Source organism: Branchiostoma belcheri, unplaced genomic scaffold (genome assembly GCF_001625305.1).
Source record: "Branchiostoma belcheri isolate BF01 breed outbred unplaced genomic scaffold, Haploidv18h27 scaffold72, whole genome shotgun sequence".
Lineage (NCBI taxonomy): Eukaryota > Metazoa > Chordata > Leptocardii > Amphioxiformes > Branchiostomatidae > Branchiostoma > Branchiostoma belcheri.
This window is the reverse complement of record NW_017804376.1, coordinates 267,321-285,340: the sequence shown is the minus strand read 5'-3', so window position 1 is coordinate 285,340 and position 18,020 is coordinate 267,321. Positions and strand designations below refer to the sequence as shown.

Sequence of the window (18,020 nt, the reverse complement as noted above, 5' to 3'; positions counted from 1 at the left end):
ATTTTTGTCATTAAATTATAATGAAAAAGCTTATTTGTGCAAAAATTATTTTTTCCTTAAAATATTTTACGAATTTTGACAATTTTTCTGTAACCTTTTACCCAGTTGGAATTTTTGGCCAATCAGCAGTCTTTATTTAGACCATGTGATCAGATATGACGTCAGAGGCCGATGGTATAAGTAGTTTCCGATGCCACCATCTTTTGTTAGACCATTTCAGAAAATTTCAGTTCACTGATAGTTTAAGGAGAAAATCGTCCACGATATTTTCTAGTTATGAGTCATGATGGAAGACAAAATGGACCTAGTCTAGATCAGCAGGTATGTGGCTACGTTTTGGCCAACTTTGGGGGGGGTTTGACGGGGCAGAAGACATTTTTCTCCGCCGCTCAAAATTTTGCCGGTTCATTCTCTTCTCGATTTGTCAAAAATGGATACGATGGTAAAAATCGTCCGCCATTGGTAACATTTTCTCGCTGCGATTTACCCTATTCAGTCCTCCGTGGCGAAGCCCCTGTCCTTTATATACGTAGAAACTATAACTTATACCTTTACTATTATTAGATTTATTCTGCCTGGCCTTTTCTGTCTGCGATGGCAAAAAATCGAGACGGGCCGGTCCGTCTGTAGACGCCGGCTCCACGCATGGCTGGTTGGTTGATCGGCCCAAACGCCGGGCCACGTGGGTTGTCATCGTATCTAGTCCAACATTTCTGGACTTCAGTCATTCAAATTTTGCCACTGTAAATCGTATCCAAAGCTGTCTTCTTTATTCAGTGTGTAACGGAGTCGAGTCCAAGTAGACTGACAGATTTCGTACAACGTAGAATTTCACACGTTTATACATACTTCAGAAAATGCCTGATATGTAGGTCAGTTATTTAGCTACATAGTAGCCTACGACATTAATTTCCATTTTCTAAATGCTTTGATTTCATCAAAACGACAGGAAAGTTACAGCACTAGGTTATTTACGTCACACTTTTTTGTTTGTTTCCAGTCATGCTCATAGGAAACTCCGAATTGTTCAGTTGATGATCATAGTGAATCATCATAATTTAAACGTCATCCAACTGTGTAATTTGTTGACAGTGTACACTTAAGATACTGTCATACATTCTGAGTAGTTCCCCCACCTATGATGACTGTATCTATCTAAGAATGTTAGAAGCCCTTAATTTCTCACAGGAAATGTACAAGACATCCAGTCTTTAGTGTGCCCATTCATACCTGCCATTTATTTCCTAAAACTTGACCAAGACTGCGAAAAGAATAATTTTTTTCTGAAATATCAAGAAAGCACACCAATTGCGCTGCTCGCAATCGTCCAAACTGCTGCCATGATGAGGATTTGTCCAACTGCTGTCTGAATCCACATGTGGACAGACGACAATAGAGGCTGTTTCTGAGCAAGCACACAAAACTTTTGTAATAAATCAAGGACAAAATAGCCTTGTATCCATCGTAATATAGCCCCCATAAATTATGCTAGTCCAAACTGTATGGCCATCTTTCCTCCCTGTAAGGTGTACAACTGTTTTCCTGATGTTTGATGTTTTGTGTTTGCAGTTGGCTGGCCTAGACTTGAACGCTGCTCCTGGGCAGGGAGGAGCCGGCGGAGGAAGTAAGTCGTAACCGACAAACGTTTTCAGCAATTTTATGTAAAAGAACTGTTTGACTGCCAAACTGCGCCTGAAGCCATGTTTTAGCATGCGTTTTATGTAAATTAATTGTTATGCTAATGATTGTTTCAGGTGCAATTAGCCAAGCCAATCTGTTGAAATTCAAATGACAAACGAAAACACAATGAATCGAGTATCAACATTACAATGGGTGCTTTTATTAGGCAACCATTTGTGTACATTGTATAATCGTATTGCATGCAGTCACCTTTGAAATAGCAGCAGCAACATGCATAGAAACAGCATGCGTTCAACAAATGCTTCAGTTGCTATTTTTAGATTGAAACTTTGAAATGAAAAGCAGCACTGTCAATTTGCATGACTAAACTTTTTTTCCTTAAGCGCTTGAAAAGGCATTAGTCTTCAACCACAAGGAATGATATCAGGAGTGGATACTTTGCCCTTCCTATGCTTTAACATGACGTTATCATTAACAACTTGATGTTTGACCCTCTCTGTCTGCCCTTTAGAGCGCTATGTTCCTCCACAGATGCGCAACGCCCAACGACAAGGTACTAGTCCACACTTTCTTAGTTTTTCTACGTCAGCACTTCATCGTGCGTTTGTTTTTCCTTTTTTTTGTTGCAGTCAATAAGGGAAGGTACATTCCTCCTCATGTGCGGAACCGTGGTCAGACCAACGATTTTGGTCCCCCAAATTCTGGCGGGTACAACCGTCCCGGTAAGCGCCGGTGGTGTGGTGTTTCTCCCAGCCTAGATCAAACTAGCACCATGAAAAAAAAACATAGTCCTAAAATGAGCTATCTCTTTCCTTGCACTCAATTTCAAATTACGAATTACAAAAAAATTCTCAAGAATAAGCAGGTTCAGGGTTCCTACTGCATATCTTTAAGAACAAGTTCAAAGATGAAGGTCCCTGATTTCTTGTCTAGACCATGCTTTATATCATGGCCAGGTATATTATGTTTGTCTCAGGGGCCTTCAACATATTACGTTTGACAATTCCTCTTCTTTGACATATGCAGTTGGAATCCTGAATCTCCTAATGATCCTGACAGAATCAAAATTGAAATATCTTTATGCATAGTCTTGAAAAGTATTCGGGTGAGTAGATGTTGACCATGTTTGATTGTTTATCATCTTCATAATCATAACATATGTCATCATCATCATGAAGCTTTTAAATCTTGTTTGTCTGATTTTTTGTAAGTGATGTTTTTTTCCTGCAATACGATTTGTTAGGCTTGCTTTGCGTGACTGTGGCTGTTTTTGCTGTGATAACTTGTGTGGTGTGTCTGTGTGTGTCTCTGATCACTGTCTAATGAACTGATTTTTATTTTTTTCTTAATTTCTAAATGGAAAGCAAAGGATTGATTAGATGGGATCTGGAATCAGCTATCAGCTCAGCTTTTGAATCTGGAATTTTTATCAAATCTTTCCTCTAGCTAGGCCAAACATTAGGAATGCACCATGATCAAGTAGATCATATGTGTGATGCTTTTACTAGTTATGCTGGCTTTTTAATAACTTTTTGTGTAGGCTTGAAGGAGAGAAATTTCACTGCAGAATTCAGAGACATAACCATTTAGCAATAATAGAGAAATCAAAGTTAGGGGATTCTTACTAGGGATAAGGGAAATTGATTGAATCTGTCAGCATAAGATTCTAAAGCAAATTTGAATAATTGCAGAAACAATGCCTGCATGAAGCCAGCAAAATTACAGCTATCTATAAATTCGAATTAGAAGTTATAAAAATTATTTGAAAAGTCGTAGTCCTTTGGTTTCCTCTTTTACCTTGTCTCCCTTTTCTCATGTTGTCATTTCTTCATACACAACTGTGAAAAGTGGTACAGTGGTGTTCAGTAACTGAATGTTGAATGTTGGCATATTTTTTTTGTGCTATGATATGTATGAGAACCAGCGTTCTCCCTAGTAATGGCATAGAGTGAAAGGCCATGAAAAAATTTTACAAAGGAAGTATAGACAGTATTTTAATCTCAAAATGGCATCATTGGTTGATCTACAAGATAAGAGGTTTTCTGTCAGTTAGAACTAGAGTCCAATCGTTTGTGCCATATAGAAATGTCAGACTGGAAACTCAGTACTAGGCGAAATTCCCCCATTAAACAGTGAAGTGTGCTCACTCTACATAGTCTGGGGAGAACACTGTCGTAGCAGTCGTAGCATAGTTAGACTTGACTTCGGTTACCAACACAGTAAGTCTGGGCTCTGTGTTTAATGTTAGACTCTGGCTATGGCGGTGCGCCCCATCTAAGTGATGGGGGCTTCGGTGCCTACAACGGGGCGATCCCGGGGTACGGCGGTGGAAACTTCCAGAATTTCCAACGCCGTGACAACTTTGGGAACTTCGGGGGCCCCAGAGGTGAGAGCGAACGTAGTGCATGCTTGCTCTTTCTGGGTGGAGTGAACTAAACATGACTCAGCACAGGCTGGATGTTATGTAACCAGGTAGAGAGTGAAAGTGGTGGGAGAACATGGGATAAACAAGGAATAGGACTGTTTACTAGTCTTGTTTTAGACAGTGTGAACTTGGTGAGAGTGGTGGGTGATTGTTGCCATAGGTTTGTTCTAGCTATTATCATAGCAAAGGTAGCAATAGTGTTGCTATTCCTTTTCATCTTGCTTCTGTATCTCTTGCTTAGGAAACCCCTTGTGTAAAAAAAAAGCACAAGGAATTCACATTATGTAACCTGAGTTCGGTTGTCTTTTATTATCAACAAGTTCAGTGTGCATCATTAGCACATCTTTGGTATCTATTTATGCTCTGTGCAAGTCTCTGTTATGCTCCAGCGTCTTTTCTTTTAGATTTTTTTCTCATTGTATTTTGTGCAGCCCATCTCGACCACCATTCCCCCATGCATGTTTGAACACAGAAAATTCAGCTGTTTGAAGATGTTAATCTGACTTCTTCTGTTCTATGAAGGTTTTGCGGGCCCGCCTCCTTTTGTGAATGCCGGGATCCCGCAGCAGAACTTCGGTAACTTCGGCGGGCGCGGAGGCGGCCGTCCGTACAATAACCAGGGAGGGCGCGGCGGGGGGTTCAACCGCAACTTCGGTGGGAGGGACAACCGCAATTTTGGTGGCGGCAACCAGTGGGATGGCGGGCGGATGAATAACCGCTGGGACCGCAGCAATGAGCAGCCGTCTAACAACCGCTGGAGCCGCGACGATCGGAAGGCCGGTGGGGACAACTACCCCCCGCCTGAGGACGCTGACTGGAGCAAGCCACTGCCTCGCAACGAGCGCATGGAAAGGTACCGGAACTTTGTCATTTTTCTAGCTTGTTGGTAATAACTTAACCCTAGTCCTTAACCGCTCCCAACAATTGTTGGGTTGCATATACGGTACCATTCATATCCATATATGTATAGGTATGATTTGGTGGTATTTCTCGTGCAACGCATCACGCCGCAGTGAAATGCAACGAATGCAGAAGTAATTATGCCACCATAGGGCAAAAAAAAGTCAGGAGCCTATGAGCTGATCAAGACATGAAATAATTGAAAAATACTGTGTAAAAATGCCATCAGGACAAGAGCTAATAAGAGCAGAGTTAACTTAAAGGTTTGGGGATTTGCAACATCTATACAGTGATGTTTACTGCACATATAGATGTTTTGTTTTAAAAATGTGTGCATTTCATGCATGTCTGCTTTGTTTCAGGGAGCTGTTTGGAAAGAGCAACACGGGCATCAACTTTGACAAGTATGAGGACATCCCTGTGGAGGCTACAGGAGAGAGCTGTCCACAGCACATTGTTGAGGTAGGCATGATCAGGTTTGAAAATGGTATAAAAGCTATGCAAGAAAGCTGGCCATAGTGGGAATATTTACAGAGGCGAACATTTACATGGAAACTGTTACTACAGTATATGAATGGATTATTTTAACTCTGTCGCAAACCCAGCAGCCAGAATGGCTGAATTGTGGTGTGACATGACAATAGTTCCGTAAGAGACTATATTTACATGTCAAACACTAGAGTGAAAACAGTCTATGCAAAATTTTCCGGTTGATCAGATACTATAAAGAAGTAGAATAGTTCGACAAGTTAAAGAAACCTTAGCACTGCAACTATCGGGCAAAATTGTCGGTACAAATTGTCAAGGACAACCTAATGTCTCACTGGATCAGAAGCTACTGTTATACGCTAGTAACAGAATTTAAGTCTCTCAAATCTTGAAGTTGAATCCCAATGCCAAGCAGAAGATGTGATCCCTCGTGTCTTCTCCATAGTTCACTGATCTGGACCTGGGTGAGATCATCAGTAACAACATCAAGTTGGCCAACTACATGAAGCCCACCCCGGTGCAGAAGTATGCCATCCCCATCGCTAGGGCTAACCGAGACCTGATGGCCTGTGCACAGACCGGTACGTAGACCTTCTGTCTGCAACTTCTCTTGACAAGTTGACAGCAATATGTACAGTTAAATTCGTCTTACAATACATGCTGCAAACTGCTGCCATGATGAGAATTTGTCCAACTGCTGTCTGAATCCACATGTGGACAGACGACAATAGAGGCTGTTTCTGAGCAAGCACACAAGACATCACTCTTCTGACTAATCAAGAACATAGTCAAGACATCAGCTTGAATGCGATGTGCTTATAACTTTGCACTACATCATGTTCAAGCTGTAATTGTTCCCCCTACCAGGCTCTGGGAAAACTGCAGCATTCCTGATCCCCATTCTCAGCCTCATCTATGAGAACGGACCTCAGGGACTGCCACAGGTAAGATACATCCCTTGTAGAAAAATTAGTAAAGATGATTGTTACACTGGAATGCTGTCCTCTTATTTAGTATTGAAAGTATGGAATGTAAGTTGTAGTAGATCAGAGACCATTTGTGTATTTGTGGTATATGTGTGTATATCATTTTGACTGTTAAACCAGAAGGCCTAGAGGTTATTATGTTTACCAAAGGAAAATGTTGTTTTTGCTCAGTTTCCTCTTCTCCAAACCCAAAACGTCAATGACCTGGGTCAGACAGTGTCACTGTCTGGCCCAGGTCACTGACAGAAACGGTTACCGGGTAACTAGTGTTGTGTTACATCATGTTGCAATTTTATAGCAGGAGGGATTTAGACTCCTGTCACCATATATGTGAATGTGTTTGAGTAAGAATTAACAGCAGATGATGCTAAGGTAAACATTATGCATTTGATTTGCAAATGTTACCTTTCTAGTTGAAGTTAAGGTAGTGTAGATACAGTGTACGACCCCCTTGCTCATAACCCTGGTGTTATTCCAGCATGGCCGTCAGTACGGAGGCAGCGGCAGCAGGAAGCGATACCCCCTGGCCCTGGTGCTGGCACCCACACGTGAGCTCGCCTCACAGATCTACGACGAAGCCAAGAAGGTAAGAAACTACACCTTAAAGATGATTTTGATAAGATGCATTAAAATCAGAAAGTTCGTACTAGACTATTTAAACATTTGGAGGCAAACCTGGAACAGAAAAGGAAATGATTTCTTGTTCAGACTTAAAACTTTTGATCCAACACAAGAAAGTTCTCTTACCTAGAGATTTCGACCAGTCACTCTGGCCTTCCTCAGTAGACTGCCCTAGTGAGACTTGTCACATGGCTTCTCTGAAGTATGACGTCAACAGTGGGTCAAAGGCATCAGATTGAGTGACTTCTTGGCTTCTTTATGAATGTGAAAAGTTGCAGGTGTGCTTGTATAGAAAGTACCTCATTCACATCCACACACAAACATTGTCCTTAGTCTCTGACATGTTCTGTTGTTGGCAGTTTGCGTACCGTTCCCATGTGCTACTGTAGACTCTGACACGTTGTGTTCTCCCCAGTTTGCGTACCGTTCCCATGTGCGCCCGTGCGTGGTGTACGGAGGGGCGGACATCGGAGGTCAGATGCGTGACCTGGAGCGAGGCTGTCACCTGCTGGTGGGCACGCCCGGCCGGCTGGTGGACATGATGGAACGGGGCAGGATCGGCCTGGACTACATCAAGTAAGTCTGATACATCACCAGCACTTCTGTCTTTTGTAGTAGCATGTGAAGTGTGATGATGATAATGATGTGTTGTCCAGTGGCTAGGACTACATCAAGTAAGTACCACCACAGATAGAGCAGAATGGATAAAACATCACCAGAACTAGCTTTCCCTAGTTTTTTTTTTCTGAAATGTGGCTTAGGCTTTGTAGATATATCTTCCCTGACTTTTAGTGATGACTTGAAACGAATATTGACTTACATATTCATATACATAGTTTTTATTTCAAACTGTTACACCAGAACTATTTGAAGCGTACACGATTTTTGTATGGCAGTTGGTGGAATTCTGGTGCTTTGTGTTATGTCTCCTTGTAAAGTTTTAATAAATGATTATTGTTTGTTACTTAATGTATAATGTGCAAGTTTTTAACAATGTCTGCAATTCAGTGACAGTGTTACTGTGAAAGTTTTTGTATTATATCTATGATACTGTACCATTGCCATAACTCCATGCCCCCCCTCCCCCCTCAGGTATTTGATTCTGGACGAGGCTGACCGCATGCTGGACATGGGGTTCGAGCCACAGATCCGGCGCATCGTGGAGCAGGACACCATGCCGGGCACCGGCAAACGTCGCACCATGATGTTCTCGGCCACCTTTCCCAAGGAAATCCAGGTACAACGTCATTCTGTTCTTCAGGAGACTTCTTACATATGCAATGTCAATATAAAACCTTCAACTGATGTTGTGCCCCTGGGAAAGGCACAATTTCCCTCCCTGTACAGTGGAGTGAGGTTGATATTGTGTCCAAATATTATTGCAGGCACAGACACATTTGCTGCAGCCAATGTTCTAAGATCTGTGCATTTGCCACTGAGAACCATACAATTTTTTCATCTTTACCAAAGTAAAACATTGTTTTTGCTATGTTTCTTCTTCTGGTCCAAACACTGACCTCTGACATGGTCAATGACCTGAACCAGACAGTCTCTCACCATGGTAACTGGTGTTGGGTTACGCAATGTTGCAATTTTATAGTAGGAGGGAATTAGACTCTTGCCACCATATACCTTGCCACCATATAGATGAATGTGTTTGAGTAAGAATTAACAGAGCAGATCATATGCAAAGGTAAACATAATGCATTTGCTTTGCAAATGTTACATTTCTAGTTTTGTTACTAAGTTTGTCTTGCCTTGTTGTTATAACAGATGCTGGCTCGTGACTTCCTGGACAACTACATCTTCTTGGCGGTGGGCCGCGTGGGCAGCACCAGTGACAACATCACACAGAAAGTGGTGTGGGTGGACGAGCAGGATAAACGGTCCTTCCTGCTCGACCTGCTCAACGCCACAGGTAAGGGTATGTACACACCCAGCGCCACGCTGCTTCCTTATTTTCTTCCGTCTTTGGTGGGAAGGTCTCTTGCAAGTGGGTCGACGGTGGCTTGGTCGTGGTTTTTGGTGAAAATCTTTTGAACAGTTTTTCTTCAGGGAAAAGGAAAGACTCCTATTTTAGTGGCAACAGCTGTGAGTAAATCCCCATAACTTTTTCTTGAGCATAAGAATGATAAATCCTGGATAGTGAGAGAGAGCAAAATCTGTTACGGTGACTTGGCAAAATGTGCCACTCAGTTGTGGTGGAAATCTTTTGCAACGGTTCCTACTAGGCAAGTTTGTAGTGGTGACTTGGGCAGTGTTCTAGCCAGCCTGAACACAGGGCTCTCTATGCCTTTTTCTTGAAAATCCAGCTCCTCTGGTTTCATTGGAATGCCATTCACACATTCCCAAACTTATACAGCAGTCCTACCATAACCTGGTGACCCACCCACTTGCAAGTCTTCCTGTGCATGCTTTGGTACAATCATCCAGTTGTAGTAGTAGTTGCATGCTACTGAATTCCTAGACTGCATTTACGGTGATCATTGGATTTTTTTCCAAGCCTTTTCTCGGCTCTGCAGCAAGCCATAACCATCACAAATGCACACATCACAACGTTACTTAAGTAAGATTCAAAAGATTTTGTGTAACAAAAGATTTATGAATGCCATATGAAGTTAATTCTCATTGTAGATCTTTCAGAATTACTTCTAAGTCAAGTAATAGTCATATGTGGCCATAGTGGCTCCAGTACTTGTATTTTCGAGGCTGATTTGGTCAAGAAAATGTTGGGTCTCGCTGAAAATTCTGAAGAGAGGGGTGCTCCCTAGTTGATTGATGAAAAATCAGCAAATTTTCTTGAAAATACTAAGAGAAAACCCAAAATTTGAACATTTTGGGAGAGGTGCTAGGATTTTGGGGAGATGGGGAGCACCCTGTGATGTGACACTGTTACATTGATTTCCAAAATTAGCCTCCCTTTTTTTCTCCACACCCAGGCCCCGACTCCCTGACCCTGACGTTTGTGGAGACGAAGAAAGGAGCTGATGCTTTAGAAGATTTCCTGTACCGGGAGGGCTACCCGGTGTCGTCCATCCACGGAGACCGCTCCCAGCGCGAGCGAGAGGACGCTCTCATGACTTTCCGCACGGGAAAGACGCCCATTTTAGTGGCAACAGCTGTGAGTAAAACCCCCCGAAACTTTCAACTTTCTCTGGGCTTGAAATACTTTTAAAAACCTGCAAAATTGCCTGCACTGCTGATTTGCATCACCAATTTGAAATCAAGTTATCTCGTATATAAATCCACACTGGAAAAATTCCCATTTTAGTGGCAACAGCTGTGAGTAAATCCCCGAACCTTTCAACTTTCTCTGGGCTTGTAATACTGCCAAATTACTTACACTGCTGATTTTCATTACGATTTTAAAATCTAGTTATCTACCATATAATTATAATGGTTCATCATACTTCATCTACATACTTGTAGAACAATTCATGGCAATTCTTAAACTGCTACTGTCAATTCGTGACTGTACTGTTGCAGGTTGGACAATGGTTTTATCTTGGATCACTACAGATAAGGTGCAGGTAGACATTAGAAATACCAGCACAGCTCCAGTTTAACCTGCATATGCAGGTAGTATTCTGAACTGAAATGTATTCCATTTTTGAACTCCAAATGTAAGTTCCATGTCTAAGTGAAAGTTAGTGATTCTTCCTTCACTGCCTGGTGCGTTGTAGTCACTGTTGACTGTTCCAGGTTGCCGCTCGAGGTCTGGACATCCCAAACGTGAAGCACGTGATCAACTTTGACCTTCCCAGCGACATTGACGAGTACGTGCACCGCATCGGTCGTACTGGCCGTGTTGGCAACCTGGGTAAGGAGCTCTGCAGTGTTTCTATTGGTGGAAAGACAAGATCAGCTGCTGAGATCTATCTTTTAGAAATACCAATGTCTAAAGAAAAGATGGTGTTGTTATCAGCAGTACTGCCTAATAACTTTTATGTTGATCAGTTCTGTTGAATTCAGTTGAATTCTTTTTCTTGATTTGTATTCGACCTGTTTCATAATTGTATTAGTCGAATCTGTGTTTTTTCTTTGATACGTTCTGTTTCTTGCATCATGTTGTCCTATTGTTATGAAAAGTCAGTACTACTCAAATGTATTGACAATGATTCTACTGATATACCATGATTCTACTGATATACCAGCCAACATGTCTTCCTACTCAGGAAATGTTTTTTTTTGCAAGTTCTACTGTTTCTCATGTATTGTTTATGAACAGAAGATACGATATAAAAAAACATGATCATTCTATGATATGCCAGCCAACCTGACATTTGTTTTGCAACATGTGAACCCACCCAGGATTAGCCACCTCGTTCTTCAATGACAAAAATCGCAACGTCGTGCGCGACCTTGTGGACATCCTGATCGAGTCGAAGCAGGAGCTGCCGTCCTGGCTGGAGTCCATGGCGTACGAGGAGCGCCGCCAGCAGAGCAGCGGCCGCAACCGAGGCCGCAACAGGTCCGTCTTGTTTCTGTTTTGTTTTATTTAGAGTCTCCATATGCAAAACACCTCACAAATCCTCCTGGAGTCCTTTTCTAATGTATATTACTTATGACTGTGGTCATAACTATCATAACTAAAAACAATGTATCATACATATTACACTAACTTACAATAATATGCTTAACTAAGTTTACACATAACATCACCATTGTTGACCTTAACGATGAGATGATGTGATGACACGTGATGACAATGCCAACCTAGTTCTTGTTGTTTCGTCCATAATCTTGTCTCTTCTAAAGGATTCTGTCCTTTTTTAGTAAGAAGCATAACATTCTGTTATGTTAGACAGGAGGAACTTAGCAAAACCGAATCACCTTCTGAACTAAACTGAGCTTAACTACGAAACAAGTTTGAACTGTAATTTCCAACAAGAGATTGGACACAAATTTTCGACTGTGCAACTCCAGTATTGGCAAGGAATTGGCAAGAATTGGCAATCTACCTTCGTCGACTTAAACCGACCCACGTTCCCTCGCAGGTTCCAGGGCGGGTTTGGATCCCGTGACTACCGTCAGCAGCACCGCGGCGGCGGCCAGCAGCGCGGAGGAGCCCCCAGCTACGGAGGGTTCACCCACTACCAGCCACAGGGGTACGGAGGCTACCCGCCCGGCGCCATGCGCCAACATGACCAGCAGTCCTTTGACTGGTGGGGCAACTAGGTCTGACCTCCCCGAGCCCCCACAATGGTTGCCAGACTAGTAGATATCATTAGTATAGTAGTCACCCCGTCCCCATGTGGCACACAATCCCATGATCCTTTGAGAGATTACCTGGGACCTACCGAAGCTCATTCATATCTTATCATGCAAGGTAAAAAAGAAAAGTCATTATATCTGCATCACTGGCCATGGCCTTGTAACTTGATATAGCATGAAGTATATGTGGACAAGGCAAAGATGCAATATTATATCCTGATAGGGAAAACATAAAAACGAAAATACTGCATTGCAGGAAGCCTTCACACTGAAGTGTTAAGCAGGGTAACATAAAGGAATGACAGAGAAAGTCCAACAAAAGCCCGTGTGCAAGAGTTTAAATTTAAGTGTTACAAAAGAAAGAAGGGTCAACTTCAAAAAAGGAGGGCTAGGCTGGGTGAAAACTCGAGGGATTTTTATGAAGGAAGAATGCCAACCAGTAGTTGTTGACATTGTCTTACAGTTGACATTTACTGAAGCTTTTACCATTGTTAAGCATTCTGAATATGCCTGTATTAAGGGTAAGGCTTATAGGCATGAAGACTTTATATACTATCCAGCCATTTTACAACTGTAAAATTATACATATGTCGCTGTCCCATTGACGGCAATTCGTACAAGGCTTTCCAGAGTTGCAAAGGACCATGGGAGTATTATTGGAGTTGTTTACTATTAACTTGTTTCCGTGTTTAAATAACCACGTTCGTTGACAAGGTTTTTTGGTAGGAGTAGCGAATATTTCTGACGAACGAGAGCTGCTGTTCTGTTTTACTCCCCGCTCCGCCGGGAGCCTGTGCTGTGTAGAGACTCAGATGTTACTACGGAAAAAAAATCCAACAAGTCAGGGAATGGACGATCCTGTATCCACGATTCTGCAAGAAAAAAGCAGTTGTTGATTCAAAATTCCAGGAAATTCCGGTGGGGTTCCGTGTGTGTGTGTGGCACAGGACCACTGACTTTAGGACTCCAGACTAGCGGCCGCGTCAGGGCCACAGAATTGTTCAACCAGCTCCCGTGGAGTTTGCGATTCCGTGCACGGACTGCGCTGAATCGTCTTCAAGTACCTGGAATCCCTCTGGAATCTGCTAGGTGTCGCTTTTCCCACACCCATTTTTGCCAGGTGTATTGTATACTGGTAGCTCCGTCAGGACTGTTGGCTGTTTATAGGTGGACAGCCGATCTCTGTACAACATTTTTAAGTACTGCACTGTATATTATACATGACCATTTTTTGCTAACGGAATTTGAGATGTGAAGGGTACCTCAGTACCAGGGCTACGACCAAGACAAATCATCCAGAGGTTTGTTCCCTCTGAGAGTTAAAACTAGCTGTCACTAAGGGTAAGCAAGCCATTCCTGTTAAAATGGGGAGTGAACAGATTCAAAGTGTTCACTCTAGAAGAGTGGACGTGTTCAGTTTGATGTTGAGTGAGCTAAGTATTCACTCCATGTGCGGGGTGCATTGTTCACTCAGACGAGTGGACCCAAGTGTAACATATGAAGCGTTAATCTGCCATTGTCGGCGCAGATGTCAAAACCAGGGGGTCTGGGGCAGCCCAGAACATAGAACTAACGCCTTTCCCTGGGACTGAGGTAGAGTGAAGCGTGTGGCCCAACTTCTCTTAGCAGTTAAAACATTATACAACGGATGATTGAGAGTGTACATATCTTTGAACCGTGCTGGCTACGTTGGGGCCGGCACATTGTCGTCCTAATGCCTCCACGTGCCTGTGCCAGCCAGCACACCAGTACGCTCGTGTGGAAAGAAAAAGGATATAAAATTCTCTATTTTTGTACAAGTTGATAGCCTCTGAAAGCGAAATGAAAAAATTCTGTATAAGCATTTTCCACTACAAAGTAAAAGATAGCCACTTTTAAGCATAGTTGACAGGAGAACCAATTGTGGTCCGAAATGTTGTAATCTCTTGCAAATGAAGTATTTTATTTTCAGTCCAAGTAGGTATTTGACCGGAGCGCTGCAGAGTTTGTGTATTATTCTCTGTGACGTTGTTAGTAAGCACAGGGACAGATCAAACATGTTGCAGTTTATTTTTAACATGTCAGGACTTGTACCAGTAGCGCGACAGTTTCCAAGATCGGTAGAGATTCTCGTTTTTAGGTGTCGAAATTGTGATGGAAAAAGAAGCAGGTCTAACGTAGCCTGTGAGTTGATTCTATCTGATGCTAGGAGGAACCTTCTAGTCAGTGACCAAGTTTCTGGCGCATTGAAAAGACAATTTAGTCCCTACAATTATAGATGAAGGCAGGAACTGTATTAGATTCTGTATGTGTTGAATCATTAGCTGTATTGCTAAAACCTAGGAAACCTACAGTACCTTCAGTACTTGTTATCTTCATGAGGTAACGCTCGTGATGTCTGACACAAAGTACGCAAGGATCTATCTCAACCTGGTGCTATTAGTTTGCAAGGGAAATGATTTTGGATTGATAATGTCAAGTCCAGAGTGTTGCATTGAGTCGCCACTGGCCCTTACTAGCTTTTCTTCTGTATCTGTGTACATCTGTTATTATCAAAACTGTAGCAAATCCTACATAAATGTTTTTTTGTCAACTGCTGCATGTCATACCAAATGTTAGGCTATTGTTAGAGAAGAAAATTTGAGCATTCCAGAGGATTATCATTACTAGCTTTTTATTTTATTGGAAAGATGTACAGAGAGAGGGGAAGATGCAATAGGTTCATTTTGTATAGACCTCAGTTGACAGCGAAGCTAAGGGGGGCAGTGTGGACTTGCTGCCATGATTTTGGGCCATTACTGAGTATATGCTGTACAGAATTGTTACATTCGGCCGAGTTGGGCCAACGTCAGAGGCAAGACTTGTATGTTGAAGCAATCTCAAGTTATTTATTTTAAACTCAAAAATTCTGCTGTATATCATTGTACAGTGTGGTCGTGATCATACTTGGACCACATGGTATTTTTGTTCCTGAATGTATCAATGCCAAATTCCACACTCTTCACTGCAGTGTATGTATGCTGTACTGTGGTGCCGTGCTGTCAGCCGATCTCACCCCCTCCCGTCGAGCACAAGGGTACACAGGCAACAACAGGAAAGAGTGAAGGGGTGGATTCGCCGAACAGCACAGCACACTTATAACTTTATGACAAGAATGGCAGTTCTTACTGTAAAATAACATTCCTGAGATGTCAGAGGTGCGTTTGTCTACACATCACAGCCCCCTTGCCAACTTCCACCCTAACCATCCCCAGGCATGAAGTGGTACAGTCCAGTCCTCCATAGAAAACTGTTGGAGCCAGGCTGAACCACTTTGCCTCGAGGTGTGGATGGGTGTGGTGGAACTGGGTAAGAAGGAGAGGGTGGCTCATAGAAAATAGGATGGCACAGAAACTTTGTTCGTAGGTAATTTACATACATACAGAGTATTTTATCTATTATAATACGTAATAATTCTGTAATGTCTGGCAGAAAGGTCCCATCCTTGTGTCTTGAAAGAGTTCTTATGTTCTTGGTGTTCTTTCTATAGTTTGTTACAAGACGATTTTCCATGTTGCACTTTGTGGGGGTCGACACAAGACTGTGTCACGTTTTGTACTTACTAAGGTCAGTAAACATGTTGAAGACAAACTTTGCTGTGTGTGGACTTTTTCCTGACTGATTGACCTTTGATGTAGTTAGGCTACACCGATTTAATTTTATGGATGACAGACTCTGAAGACCCCCAAACTAGTGCGCGCGGGTGAATAAAAAAATTCCGGCCAAAAATAGATATGCTATTAAACCACAGGAATGCAAAGCTGGTATCCTGAATTTGCGGCGATAACGTTACATATTGGGGTATAGGACAGGCTTTTTGCGGAATTTATGGATGTTTCTACTACTACAGCTGAGTTCTTGAGTCGTGGAGCTTCGGTAGCCTGGGTGTCATCCTCCAGAATTACCACCGGCTCCAAATTGTTGCTAACTACCATGAACTACCCAGGCCTAGAGCCAGTCCAGAGCCTCAGAGGACGTGATTTTTTTTTTTTTTTTTGAGAACAGGCGAAAATCAATGCGCGCGCAGATGTCCTCCACAAAATTAAGACGGTGTGGCCTATGCATATGTGTGAAGCAGTGATAGGACATTGTCCTGCAGTGCCATCTAGCTGTAGTACGAAACACTGCAAAACGAAAGTATATTGATCAAGCACAAATTTGGAGGAGTGTTCAAAGATTATCAGTAACAACAAAAATGACTTAAATACTCACCCATTTTTATATCCACCCATTATTGTACATACACGGTACAAAAGATCAACACATCCTGTACATCTATAAATTTATATGGCGAATTAAAACAATATAATATATAAAAGCGTATATGGGCCCAAGAGGAGACCAGATAACACGGAAAGAAAGTGGTGTGGGCCACTCCATGATCCAGCGAACCTAGGAATCAAGAGGCACAGTTGACTTTTGAATGAAACTACTGATAATCGCCTTTTTATAACTAGAATTCCGAGATCTCATACCTCCATGAAATATGATCTTGATATGTAAATGTAAATTTCTTCTTTAATTGTTCAAATGACCTCTGCATTAACATGATATATGCATCGTGATGTATGTTAACTTTTGATTAACTTACAGATGTCCCAAGTATGACATTCTCATCATTCACCATTACGAAATCATAGAATTTTCACATTAATTATGCAAATTAGGTCATCATTTGCATAATTAGTATCTGTTGAAGTTCCGCCTGCCCTAGGTTACATAGTATAATGTAAAACTGTAATTATAGAATTTCCTCATTAATTATGCAAATAAAGTCCTCATTTGCATAATTTACATTTAATTATGTACATCTCTCTCTCAGCTACCTACACACCAAAAATAATGAAAATATGTTGTTCCTGTCTGGACTTATTGGCTTTTAAACATTTCGCCAGAAAGTGCCCTGCAGTTCCAGAACAAGCCGCTAGGGGGCCCAAACTCATATGACTTCTTCCCAAGCATGAGAGCTACCTTCCATCAAAATTTCATGACCCTAGCATGTCCAGATCGCGAGATATCAAAACCGGAAGTTGCGCTGCAGTACCAAGGGAAGCCACTAGGGGGACCAAAATCTCATCATTTCCAGTTTTTGTCACACCCTACCAACACACCAAGTATGAAACCAATCCATCCAGGCGTTCTTGAGTTATCTTGTTGACCAACAGACAGACAGAAGGACGGACGGATAAACGCAACTGAAAATATAACCTCCATGACACATTTCATGGAGGTAATAAGGCACTGCCGGCCAATCGACTGCAAACTCTTTCTAGTATCGCTTCCGTCTGCTTGTAGCTACCTTTTTTTTTGCAACATGTGTCCGTACCGGCCAACGCCCGGGGGCATGGCCAATAGTGTACTTCATCGATTTTCTCTCAGCACAGCGTGTTCCCGTTCTCATTCAGCCCTCTCTCCAAGCCCTTCACAAAGCGACGACCACCTGTGAACCCAGAACACAACACAATTACCCCGGGAAACACAACCCCCGTCGCCCATGACGAACAAAAGCATCCCCCGCCAAGCCCGGGCGTTGGTCGAAGCCCGCAGCCTCCTGGGCAAATAGATCTGAATAGTTGGCAAAGTCGTCCGGATTTTGCTCCCATCTCCCTCCGGGGTAGACCCGTTATCTTCTGTAGCAGACTGGGGCGCGTCTGTCGTCGGCGCCACTGATACAAGCACCCCGCAGGAGCGCGGAGCAGAAACAAGACTGGTGAACCACCACGACG

General features: G+C 42.5%; 1 protein-coding gene across 5 annotated transcripts; it reads left to right on the top strand.

Annotated features, from left to right (window-relative positions):
* Positions 1-165: 165 nt before the first annotated feature.
* LOC109485057 (ATP-dependent RNA helicase DDX3X-like) lies at positions 166-12,500 on the top strand. Of its 5 annotated transcripts, none has more exons than XM_019788456.1 (16): positions 166-321; positions 1,570-1,624; positions 2,271-2,363; positions 3,890-4,027; positions 4,589-4,919; positions 5,329-5,428; positions 5,901-6,036; positions 6,323-6,399; positions 6,920-7,027; positions 7,478-7,638; positions 8,155-8,299; positions 8,836-8,980; positions 10,002-10,183; positions 10,765-10,882; positions 11,374-11,533; positions 12,060-12,500. In XM_019788456.1, exons 1-16 carry the CDS (start codon positions 277-279, stop codon positions 12,238-12,240), a joined length of 2,175 nt encoding a protein of 724 aa, XP_019644015.1. In that variant the 5' UTR covers positions 166-276; the 3' UTR covers positions 12,241-12,500. The 5 variants fall into 5 exon arrangements, with proteins under 5 accessions (XP_019644015.1, XP_019644013.1, XP_019644016.1 ...); XM_019788454.1 differs by having other exon boundaries at positions 167-321; positions 8,836-8,986; XM_019788457.1 differs by lacking the exon at positions 2,271-2,363 and adding an exon at positions 2,153-2,194 and having other exon boundaries at positions 167-321; positions 8,836-8,986.
* The last annotated feature ends 5,520 nt before the right edge of the window (positions 12,501-18,020 follow it).

What these genes read in the sequence shown, in the direction of transcription:
- LOC109485057 (XM_019788454.1), top strand. Translation starts at nt 277, where the DNA reads ATGAGTCATGATGGAAGACAAAATGGACCTAGTCTAGATCAGCAG. An exon ending in GTCCACAGCACATTGTTGAG is followed by an intron (nt 5,429 to 5,900) that starts GTAGGCATGATC and finishes TCTTCTCCATAG; the next exon opens with TTCACTGATCTGGACCTGGG. An exon ending in TCTACGACGAAGCCAAGAAG is followed by an intron (nt 7,028 to 7,477) that starts GTAAGAAACTAC and finishes TGTTCTCCCCAG; the next exon opens with TTTGCGTACCGTTCCCATGT.